The 11,692-nt window shown below is 36.2% G+C and overlaps 2 protein-coding genes across 5 annotated transcripts in view; one reads left to right on the top strand and one right to left on the bottom strand.

The window, feature by feature from the left end:
- ttf2 (transcription termination factor, RNA polymerase II) overlaps positions 1 to 4,938 on the bottom strand; it is a 23,757-nt gene extending 18,819 nt beyond the window's left edge. For both annotated transcript variants that reach the window (XM_061918248.1, XM_061918249.1), the window contains exons 1-5: positions 4,885 to 4,938; positions 4,663 to 4,768; positions 2,602 to 2,688; positions 2,456 to 2,525; positions 1 to 309 (exon numbers count right to left, since the gene is read on the bottom strand). The exon at positions 1 to 309 is cut by the window's left edge and continues 1,080 nt beyond it. In XM_061918248.1, the coding sequence (XP_061774232.1) occupies positions 1 to 309; positions 2,456 to 2,525; positions 2,602 to 2,688; positions 4,663 to 4,768; positions 4,885 to 4,915 (603 nt within the window). In that variant the 5' untranslated portion in view covers positions 4,916 to 4,938. The remainder of the gene's footprint in view (positions 310 to 2,455; positions 2,526 to 2,601; positions 2,689 to 4,662; positions 4,769 to 4,884) is intronic.
- A 2,251-nt stretch (positions 4,939 to 7,189) lies between these two features.
- Positions 7,190 to 11,692, top strand: part of cenpj (centromere protein J) — a 32,364-nt gene continuing 27,861 nt past the window's right edge. For 2 of the 3 annotated variants that reach the window (XM_061918246.1, XM_061918245.1), the window contains exon 1: positions 7,190 to 7,445. The gene's annotated coding sequence lies outside the window, so the exon portion shown is untranslated. The remainder of the gene's footprint in view (positions 7,446 to 11,692) is intronic. The other variant, XM_061918247.1, reaches the window with a different exon arrangement.

Genomic DNA, 11,692 nt, shown 5'->3' with positions numbered 1-11,692 from the left:
CACTTTGAGGTGGTCTCCCTCCTGTTCAGAAGACTTCTTCTTCAGCGTCATACCCGCTGGAAGCTGCTGGCCTCTGTGAGTGACCAGCTTCCCTTGGCCTTCTGACGCACTTTTCTTCTCCACATTTTCTTTCCCCTCGCCCTCCCTCCGTGCCACCTCTTCTCCTCCTTTCTGCTCAGTGTGAGCGTGCTGCATCCTCTTCCACTCAGAGTCTTCACACGTTTTCTCAGGAGCCTTGAAGGGGTTTCTGACAGGCGGCAGGTGGAGAACCTGGGCCTGTTCTCCATGTTTCTGCTGCTGCTGCTCAGGCTGCAAGACAAACAACTTCAAACTTAAGAGAGTGTTTAAAAACACTCTTTTTAAAGCCTATCAGCTGTGGGTGTCCAAAGTCTGGCCCGGGGGCCACTTAATGCTTAATGGCACATTCTAGCGAAACTATGGAACAAAAAGCTAAAACATAAAATAGTGGAATAAAAGAGCAAACAGGTGAAATAAATGTAAGGAGAAAAAGGGTTGCAACTGTCATGGCTCAAAAATAATAACGAATCAAAATCAATGTTGTTGTGAATTATTGACATATTTAAGGATCCAATTACTTTATACTAACTATTTCACTTTGAAAGATGTTTTGGGGAACATTTTGCATATTTTGTGCGTTTGCTATATAAATACACCTAAGTTTCATTTGACAAAAATGGCATAAAACATTAAAAAAAATAAAATAACAAAACGTATAATCTACAAATAGGGCGGGATAGCTTGGTTGGTAGAGCGGCCGTGCCAGCAACTTGAGGGTTGCAGGTTCGATTCCCGCTTCCGCCATCCTAGTCACTGCCGTTGTGTCCTTGGGTAAGACACTTTACCCACCTGCTCCCAGTGCCACCCACACTGCTTTAAATGTAACTTAGATATTGGGTTTCACTATGTAAAGCGCTTTGAGTCACTAGAGAAAAGCGCTATATAAATATAATTCACTTCACTTCACTTCACTTCACAAATAGTTCTGAAGTTGAAAGTTTTAAAAAAATGTATGCATTTATTTCAACACTTTTATGAGAGGGAACCCTTTGGATCCCGATGGAATTTTTATACTGTCATTGTTCAAAAAATAATAATGAATCAAAATCAATATTTTGAATTATTGACCTATTTAAGGCTGCAATTACTTCACATCAAATATTACACTTTGAAATATTTTTGGGGGAAAACATTGCATATTTTCTGTGTTTGCCATATAAAAAAAACTAAGTTTCCTTTGACAAAAAGGGCATTAAAAAACACTAAAATAATAATTATAAAACGTAATATATCTATCTATCTATCTATCTAGCTATCTATCTATCTATCTACAAATGGCCCTGAAGTTGATCTAGACAGTGAAAGTAAAAACAAAATAATGTATGAGTTATTTTTAACACTTTAATGAGTGGGACCCCTTTGGATCCCAAAGGACTTTAGTGTGATTTTTTTAAACTGTCATTGTTCAAAAAAATATAATGAATCAAAATCAATGTTATGAATTATTGACCTATTTAAGGCTGCCTATACTTTACATCAAATATTTCACTGTTGATTTTATTTTATTTATTTTGCATATCTTGTTGTTGCCCCCAAAAAACTTTTTTTTTTTACAAAAAGGGCATAAAACAAACATAAATAAAACATAAAAAAATAAAAATGTAAAATCGACGGATGGATCTGAAGTTGAGCTAAAGGTTTATGGGTCGAAGGTAAACAGAAAAGGTTTTAAATAATGTATGACTTATTTTCTACACATTTGTGAGTGGGACCCTTTTGGATCTCTGAGAATTGAAGTGGGATTTTTGTCAATGCTCAAAAAATAACAATACATTAAAATCAATAGTGTTAAGAGTGATTGACCTATTTAAGGCTCCAATTACTTCACATTAAATAATACCATCCATCCATCCATTTTCTACTGCTTGTCCTTTTTGGCGTCGCTGGAGCCTATCTCAGAAACATTTTTGGGGGGAATATATTGTATATTTTGTGTTTTTGCCATGAAAAAACAACAACATTTTTTTTTTGTGATAAAAAGGGCCAACAACATTTGCAAGTTGTAGTTTTGACTCTAATAACACACAGCTGCCATGCAGACTGTTGTTGTCTTTAAAACTGTCATTGCTAAATAATAATGAAGTAAAACCAATGTTGTTATGGACTATTGACTTAATTAGACTCCAATCAAATATTTCACTTTTTGGGGGCAAATGATTGCATATTTTGTGTTTTAGCATAAAAAGCAGGGTTTCAGCAAAAAGGGCATGAAACATTAAAAACAACCTTTATGTCCACATACTCGAAGGTGATCTACAGACATAAGCCTTAAATTATAAAAAAAAGAATGAATATATGATTGATTTATTACATTTTTATGCCTGAGACTAAACGCTCCTCATAGCCATAACCCTAAAAAGAAAGCACAGCATCTTACCGCAGTCCAGGGAACATTTCCACACCATTTCTGGCCTGCTTTTTTACCCACGATGCACCTGTAGTACAACCTAGGGAGTGAAAACAAATCATGCTTGTTACGGTGCCTCCGACACGAAGTCCATAGATTTGGCGGGGAAGGCTGACCTGTGGTTCTGGTGCTGCTGGTTGGAAGTCAGCCCTTGGAGTTCCACCACCGAGTCTTCATGCTGGAGGCAGTGGGATGGCGAGATGCTGAGGAACAGTTGAAATATGAAGATGAATGCTTCAGTGGTTTTCGTACGTTCAGTTTTTGCCCTCGCTATTAATACTTGGGGAGACCCCGGACCTTTGTGGGACTTTTCCTTGCCTTTAGGATGACATCATGCAAAAGAATGTTCATTTTAGGCTTAGCAGGATGAAATATGTCCACAGCAGTTGTCGAGGAATCCATCTCAAAATGTGCGTTGTCTGTTATTTTTAGCACGAGCTACTGACTGAGAACACACTGGAGTTCCTCGGGACCCTTTTGTGCCCCATTGACTACCTTTTTAAGTAAATTTTTTTCTATTTACTCCAAACCTGTTATTTTAGACTGCTTTCCCAAGAAAAATAAATAAATCCGGGCGGCCTCGGGATCCTGACCTGAAAACAGAGCTTTGCAGACCCGATGTAAAGTGAACCATGTTACCCCTGACGAAAATATTGTCTGCCCTGTGCTCCTCTTATACAGTCTGCACCGGAGCAGAACAGCAGGACAGGTGTAACAACTACATTATTACCTGTCACTATTTCCAACTCCTTGGGCAGGTCTGAATGTTTATTAATTAGAATAGAATAGAATAGAATGAACTTTATTGTCATTATATTTGCATATAACGAGATTAAAGACTCCAACTTAAGGTGCGGTAGTGGGAACAAATATAGGGTGAAATAAATGACATAAGAGGTAATAAAGGAAAAACTAACAATTGAAATAAACAGACTACTATCCAATAAAAATAATAAGCAATTCTGTACAATATACAAAACACTATAGAAGTACAAAATACAAATACTGTACAATATACAGAGCAAGACAGGAGTACTGAAGTAATAAATAACAATCAGTGACGGACGTATTGCACTCGAAGGGTAGTATTGCACAGTAGGGTATTAGGGCAGGATATTGTATAGGAGTGAATTATTATTATTATTATTATAAGTTAATTAAATGTTTGCCTAAGTTTGAAGCAAAGGTGGTAATACTAATCGCCACATTTGGTGAGGGGTGTCTTTAAGCAACACTAGCATAGTGTTGCTTCCTTGTTTAAGCGTCACCTTTATCGTTGGTTTTGAAGTCCAAATACCTCCATATTGTACTTCACAGCCTCTTTATTAACCAGCAGAATTGTAGTTTTTACTGTTAGTTTTGAAATCCAAATACCTCCAGATTGTACTTCACAGCCTCTTTATTAACCAGCAGAATTGTTTTTATTGTTTATTTTAAGTCCTAATACCTCTATATTGTACTTCCCCACACCCTCTTTACTAACCAGTAGAATTGTAGTTTTTTGACATTCTGCCTCTCCAAGATGTTATGCACTTTGTGTGTAGTCATTGCCGCAGACGAAAGAACGGTACCGATACTTTTCAAAGGCAGTATAGTACCGATTTCAATCAATTAGTATCGCGGTACTTTATTAATACTGGTATACCGAACAACCTTACTGCTAATAATACCTTCGGTCTTCAGTAGTCAACCACACTCCCATATAATACCTGCATTTGGAAAAGAAAGGTGGCTAATTGTCGGTCGTTTTATTTTAAACCAACAGCCTTTTGGAAATTGCAGAGGGAGTAAGAAAACCCTGGGAGTTGTAGTGTTGATCAGACGGTGGGTGGATCGATCCTAGCGTGACACTGTTGCGTGGGTTTATGTATTGCGTCATCATATTGCGGCATAGCTCGGTTGGTAGAGTCGCCGTGCCAGCAACTTGAGGGTTGCAGGTTCGATTCCCGCTTCCGCCATCTTAGTCATTGCCGTTGTGTCCTCGGGCAAGACACTTTACCCACCTGCTCCCAGTGCCACCCACACTGGTTTAAATGTAACTTAGGTATTGGGTTTCACTATGTAAAGCGCTTTGAGTCACTAGAGAAAAACGCTATATAAATATAATTCACTTCACATTCGCGGTCTTTAACGGTTGGTGACAAAGTGGAAGTGAAAATGAACGAGGATGTGCTCACCTCGCCGTCTTGCTAAAATCACAGCCGCGTTTGTCCACGCACACGTAGAAGCTTTTGCCCTTGCTGGCTCCATCTTTGATGCCAGTTTTTAACAAGCACACGCCACCTGGAGGACAGGACACGTGACGTCAACAACACAATCACCAGCTAACTCAATTGTCTGCTCGTGCGACGACCACGAAGGGATTTCACGTCCCACAGTTGGGTGTTTCCACGACTCACCGTGAACATCGCATGGAACTTTCTCCATCATGGACCCGAGGCAGCCGGTCGCTGCTCAGATATTCGAATTACAAAAAAAACAAAAAACAAAACAACCGTTTCCTGTTTGAGTCGCGTACATTTTCCGAATGAACCAATCAGCAATGGTCAACAAAGAGTCATCCGGCTTGGGCGTGTCAGTGTAAAAGTTTGCGCAGTATTATATTGGGATATAATAACAGGAGTTAAGCCAAAACAATTTACTACATGCACTATTAAATATATTTATATACTGAAGAAAACTATACATGGAAGCTTTAAATGTCCATATAGGTTTATATCTCAGTTTTAAGCATTTATTGTGAAATATATTCTCAAAGCGGTGAAATCCAACCGGATGTAGTTTGGTAACTATAATCTGATATTATTTCCCTTCAGTTTAATCAGAAATTTAACATCAAACAAAAGTTACCTTTTGAAATACATTATTTAGCGTATTGAATCAATCGTATTATTTTGTTGTGTTTGTTTTAATGGGGGACGATGTCATCGGCCACGGGAATGTTTTCAAAAAATTACAATTATGGTGGCTCATTTGTAATTTTATTGTGAAAGTTTTTTTTGGACACAGAATTTGTGTAGCCAAATGTTTGGCGCGTCAATTTATACCAACAGTTTAATATGACACAAATTGTGAGCCAAATGTGTTTAAAAATTCCGTTTTCAAAAACACAAAGTTTTAAAATTAAATGTGTAAAAATTCAGTGTAAAAACGTCAGTGTATGAAAATTCAGTGTAACAACATCAATATTTAAGAATTCAGTATATACAAATTCAGTGTATCAAAAATAAGTGTCTAAAAATTCAGTGTGAAAAAATATGTCTGTAAAAATTCAGTGGAAAATTTCAGTGCATGGAAATTCGGTGGAAACATTAAATGAAAAAAAAATCAGCAAAAAAAAATGTATTGTGTAAAAATTCAGTGTAAAATTAATGCACATAGAAACTCAGTGTAAAAAAAATTGAGTGCATAAAAATTCAGAGTAAAAAAATTTCATGTAAAAAAAATCAGTATATTAAAGTGTATTAAAATGTCATTCTAAAAAAATTCAATGTAGAAAAATTTGTGCAAAAAAAATCAGTGTGTAAAAATTCAGTGTAAAAAATGGAGTGTGAGGTTAATGTGACTAATGCTGTATAATAGACTGTATTTATGTTGTTCAAATGTGAATAATGCTGTACGATGGACTGTATTTATTAGGGCTGTGAATCTTTGGGTGGCCCACGATTCGATTCAATATCGATTCTTGGGGTCACGATTCGATAATATATAGATATTTTTCAAATCAACGCGATTCTCGATTCAAAAACGATATTTTTCCGATTCAAAAGGATTCTGTATTCATTAAATACATAGATTTCAGCAGGATCTACCCCAGTCTGCTGACATGCTAGCAGAGTAGTAGATTTAAAAAAAAAAAGCTTTTATAATTGGAAAGGACAATGTTTTATCAACTGATTGCAATAATGTAAATTTGTTTTAACTATTAAACGAACCAAAAATATGACTTATTTTATCTTTGTGAAAACATTGGACACAGTGTGTTGTCAAGCTTATGAGATGCCATGCAAGTGTAAGTCACTGTGACACTATTGTTCTTTTTATTTTTATAAATGTCTAATGATAATGTCAATGAGGGATTTTTAATCACTGCTATGCTGAAATTATAACTAATATTGATAATGTTGTTGATAATATTCATTTTTATTTTCACTACTTTTGTTGATGAATCCAGATGGATCTCTATTACAATCCCCAAAGAGGGCACTTTAAGTTGATGATTACTTCTATGTGGAGAAATCTTTATTTATATTTGAATCACTTGTTTATTTTTCAACACGTTTTTAGTTATTTTTTATATATTTTTTTCCAAATAGTTCAAGACAGACCACTACAAATGAGCAATATTTTACACTGTTATAGAATTTAATAAATCAGAAACTGATGACATAGTGTTGTATTTTACTTCTTTATCTCTTTTTTTTCAACCAAAAATGCTTTGCTCTGATTAGGGGGTACTTAGATTAAAAAAATGTTCACAGGGGGTACATCACTGAAAAAAGGTTGAGAACCACTGCTCTATTGTGAGCGAACTGTGGTGCTGAATTTCCCTCAGGGATCAATAAAGTATTTTATGTTCTATTCTATTCTATTCTATTCTATTCTATTCTATTCTATTCTATTCTATTCTATTCTATTCTATTCTATTCTATCCAATCCGGCAGGTGGCGGTAAAATATTTACACCGCCTTTGAAAGACTTCTTCTGACGTCACTTCCGCTGCTGTTGACGCCTCAACTCTCGCGGGCTTTGTTGTGTCATGGCGGCAAGGTTCGAAAGAGAGTCCATTTAAGAGATGGGAAAATACTTGAAAAAATTTTCTTTCCCTGCGGTCCCTCATGACTCCCGCGGCAGTGTTAGAGGCGCGTATTTCGGCCACTTTTAACAATGTTTACCCGCGTCCGAGGCTGAGTTTAGAGGCGCTTGTCGTGGCGTCGCAGGCTGTCTTCTTCCCGGCCTGGTAAGTGTTGTAGTTCATCAAGATGGAGTTGGTCAAAAGTCTCTTTATTTGACTAGAAAGAAGATGAAATTGGTCAAAAGTGTCTTTATTTGACTGTAATGTGCCTAGAAAGAAGATGAAGTTGGTCAAAAGCTTTTATTTGACTGTAATGTGCCTAGAAAGAAGATGAAGTTGGTCAAAAGTGTCTTTATTTGACTGTAATTTGCCTAGAAAGAAGATGAAGTTGGTCAAAAGTGTCTTTATTTGGCTTTAATGTGCCTAGAAAGAAGATGAAGTTGGTCAAAAGTGTCTTTATTTGACTGTAATGTGCCTAGAAAGAAGATTAAGTTGGACAAAAGTCTCTATTTGACTGGAATGTGCCTAGAAAGTGTCCCGTGAAGAAGATGAAGTTGGTCAAAAGTGTCTTTATTTGACTGTAATGTGCCTAAAAAGAAGATGAAGTTGGTCAAAAGTCTCTTTATTTGACTGTAATGTGCCTAGAAATAAGATGAAGTTGGTCAAAAGTGTCTTTATTTGACTGTAATGTGCCTAGAAATAAGATGAAGTTGGTCAAAAGTGTCGTTATTTGACTGTAATGTGCCTAGAAAGAAGATGAAGTTGGTCTAAAGTGTCTTTATTTGACTGTAATGTGCCTAGAAAGGAGATGAAGTTGGTCAAAAGTGTCTTTATTTGACTGTAATGTGCCTAGAAAGAAGATGAAGTTGGTCAAAAGTGTCTTTATTTGACTGTAATGTGCAGAGAAAGTGTCCCGTGAAGAAGATGAAATTGGTCAAAAGTCTCTTTATTTGACTGTAATGTGCCTAGAAAGAAGAGGAAGTTGGTCAAAAGTGTCTTTATTTGGCAGTAATGTGCCTAGAAAGAAGAGGAAGTTGGTCAAAAGTGTCTTTATTTGACTTTAATGTGCCTAGAAAGAAGATGAAGTTGGTCAAAAGTGTCTTTATTTGGCTGTAATGTGCCTAGAAAGAAGATGAAGTTGGTCAAAAGTCTTTATTTAACTGTAATGTGCAGGGAAAGTGTCCCGTGAAGAAGATGAAATTGGTCAAAAGTCTCTTTATTTGGCTGTAATGTGTCTAGAAAGAAGATGAAGTTGGTCAAAAGTGTCTTTATTTGACTGTAATGTGCCTAGAAAGAAGATGAAGTTGGTCAAAAGTGTCTTTATTTGGCTGTAATGTGCCTAGAAAGTGTCCCGTGAAGAAGATGAAATTGGTCAAAAGTCTCTTTATTTGACTGTAATGTGCCTAGAAAGAAGAGGAAGTTGGTCAAAAGTGTCTTTATTTGGCTGTAATGTGCCTACAAAGAAGAGGAAGTTGGTCAAAAGTGTCTTTATTTGACTGTAATGTGCCTAGAAAGTGTCCCGTGAAGAAGATGAAGTTGGTCAAAAGTGTCTTTATTTGACTGTAATGTTCCTAGAAAGAAGATGAAGTTGGTCAAAAGTGTCTTTATTTGACTGTAATGTTCCTAGAAAGAAGATGAAGTTGGTCAAAAGTGTCTTTATTTGACTGTAATGTGCCTAGAAAGAAGATAAAGTTGGTCAAAAGTGTCTTTATTTGACTGTAATGTGCCTAGAAAGAAGAGGAAGTTGGTCAAAAGTGTCTTTATTTGACTGTAATGTTCCTAGAAAGAAGATGAAGTTGGTCAAAAGTGTCTTTATTTGACTGTAATGTGCCTAGAAAGAAGATAACGTTGGTCAAAAGTGTCTTTATTTGACTGTAATGTGCCTAGAAAGAAGATGAAGTTGGTCAAAAGTGTCTTTATTTGACTGTAATGTGCCTAGAAAGAAGATGAAGTTGGTCAAAAGTGTCTTTATTTGACTGTAATGTGCCTAGAAAGAAGATGAAGTTGGTCAAAAGTGTCTTTATTTGACTGTAATGTTCCTAGAAAGAAGATGAAGTTTGTCAAAAGTGTCTTTATTTGACTGTAATGTGCCTACAAAGAAGATGAAGTTGGTCAAAAGTGTCTTTATTTGACTGTAATGTGCAGAGAAAGTGTCCCGTGAAGAACATGAAATTGGTCAAAAGTTTCTTTATTTGACTGTAATGTGCCTAGAAAGAAGAGGAAGTTGGTCAAAAGTGTCTTTATTTGGCTGTAATGTGCCTAGAAAGAAGAGGAAGTTGGTCAAAAGTGTCTTTATTTGACTGTAATGTGCCCAGAAAGAAGATGAAGTTGGTCAAAAGTGTCTTTATTTGGCTGTAGTGTCCCTAGAAAGAAGATGAAGTTGGTCAAAAGTCTTTATTTAACTGTAATGTGCAGGGAAAGTGTCCCGTGAAGAAGATGAAATTGGTCAAAAGTCTCTTTATTTGGCTGTAATGTGTCTAGAAAGAAGATGAAGTTGGTCAAAAGTGTCTTTATTTGACTGTAATGTGCCTAGAAAGAAGATGAAGTTGGTCAAAAGTGTCTTTATTTGGCTGTAATGTGCCTAGAAAGTGTCCCGTGAAGAAGATGAAATTGGTCAAAAGTCTCTTTATTTGACTGTAATGTGCCTAGAAAGAAGAGGAAGTTGGTCAAAAGTGTCTTTATTTGGCTGTAATGTGCCTACAAAGAAGAGGAAGTTGGTCAAAAGTGTCTTTATTTGACTGTAATGTGCCTAGAAAGAAGAGGAAGTTGGTCGAAAGTGTCTTTATTTGACTGTAATGTTCCTAGAAAGAAGATGAAGTTGGTCAAAAGTGTCTTTATTTGACTGTAATGTGCCTAGAAAGAAGATAAAGTTGGTCAAAAGTGTCTTTATTTGACTGTAATGTGCCTAGAAAGAAGATGAAGTTGGTCAAAAGTGTCTTTATTTGACTGTAATGTGCCTAGAAAGAAGATGAAGTTGGTCAAAAGTGTCTTTATTTGACTGTAATGTGCAGAGAAAGTGTCCCGTGAAGAAGATGAAGTTGGTCAAGTGTCTTTATTTGACTGTAATGTGCCTACAAAGAAGATGAAGTTGGTCAAAAGTGTCTTTATTTGACTGTAATGTGCAGAGAAAGTGTCCCGTGAAGAAGATGAAATTGGTCAAAAGTCTCTTTATTTGACTGTAATGTGCCTAGAAAGAAGAGGAAGTTGGTCAAAAGTGTCTTTATTTGGCTGTAATGTGCCTAGAAAGAAGAGGAAGTTGGTCAAAAGTGTCTTTATTTGACTGTAATGTGCCTAGAAAGAAGATGAAGTTGGTCAAAAGTGTCTTTATTTGGCTGTAATGTGCCTAGAAAGAAGATGAAGTTGGTCAAAAGTCTTTATTTAACTGTAATGTGCAGGGAAAGTGTCCCGTGAAGAAGATGAAATTGGTCAAAAGTCTCTTTATTTGGCTGTAATGTGTCTAGAAAGAAGATGAAGTTGGTCAAAAGTGTCTTTATTTGACTGTAATTTGCAGGGAAAGTGTCCCGTGAAGAAGATGAAATTAGTCAAAAGTCTTTTTATTTGACTGTAATGTGCCTAGAAAGAAGATGAAGTTGGTCAAAAGTGTCTTTATTTGGCTGTAATGTGCCTAGAAAGAAGATGAAGTTGGTCAAAAGTCTTTATTTAACTGTAATGTGCCTAGAAAGTGTCCCGTGAAGAAGATGAAATTGGTCAAAAGTCTCTTTATTTGACTGTAATGTGCCTAGAAAGAAGAGGAAGTTGGTCAAAAGTGTCTTTATTTGGCTGTAATGTGCCTACAAAGAAGAGGAAGTTGGTCAAAAGTGTCTTTATTTGACTGTAATGTGCCTAGAAAGAAGATGAAGTTGGTCAAAAGTGTCTTTATTTGACTGTAATGTGCCTAGAAAGAAGATGAAGTTGGTCAAAAGTCTTTATTTAACTGTAATGTGTCTAGAAAGAAGATGAAGTTGGTCAAAAGTCTCTTTATTTGACTGTAATGTGCCTAGAAAGAAGATGAAGTTGGTCAAAAGTGTCTTTATTTGACTGTAATGTGCCTAGAAAGAAGATGAAGTTGGTCAAAAGTGTCTTTATTTGACTGTAATGTGCCTAGAAAGAAGATGAAGTTGGTCAAAAGTGTCTTTATTTGACTGTAATGTGCCTAGAAAGAAGATGAAGTTGGTCAAAAGTGTCTTTATTTGACTGTAATGTGCCTAGAAAGAAGATGAAGTTGGTCAAAAGTGTCTTTATTTGACTGTAATGTGCCTAGAAAGAAGATGAAGTTGGTCAAAAGTGTCTTTATTTGACTGTAATGTGCCTAGAAAGAAGATGAAGTTGGTCAAAAGTGTCTTTATTTGACTGTAATGTTCCTAGAAAGAAGATGAAGTTGGTCAAAAGTGTCTTTATTTGACTGTAATGTG

This window comes from Nerophis ophidion, linkage group LG13 (genome assembly GCF_033978795.1).
Source record: "Nerophis ophidion isolate RoL-2023_Sa linkage group LG13, RoL_Noph_v1.0, whole genome shotgun sequence".
NCBI classification, from domain to species: domain Eukaryota; kingdom Metazoa; phylum Chordata; class Actinopteri; order Syngnathiformes; family Syngnathidae; genus Nerophis; species Nerophis ophidion.
This window is presented reverse-complemented; position numbering and strand designations above follow the sequence as displayed.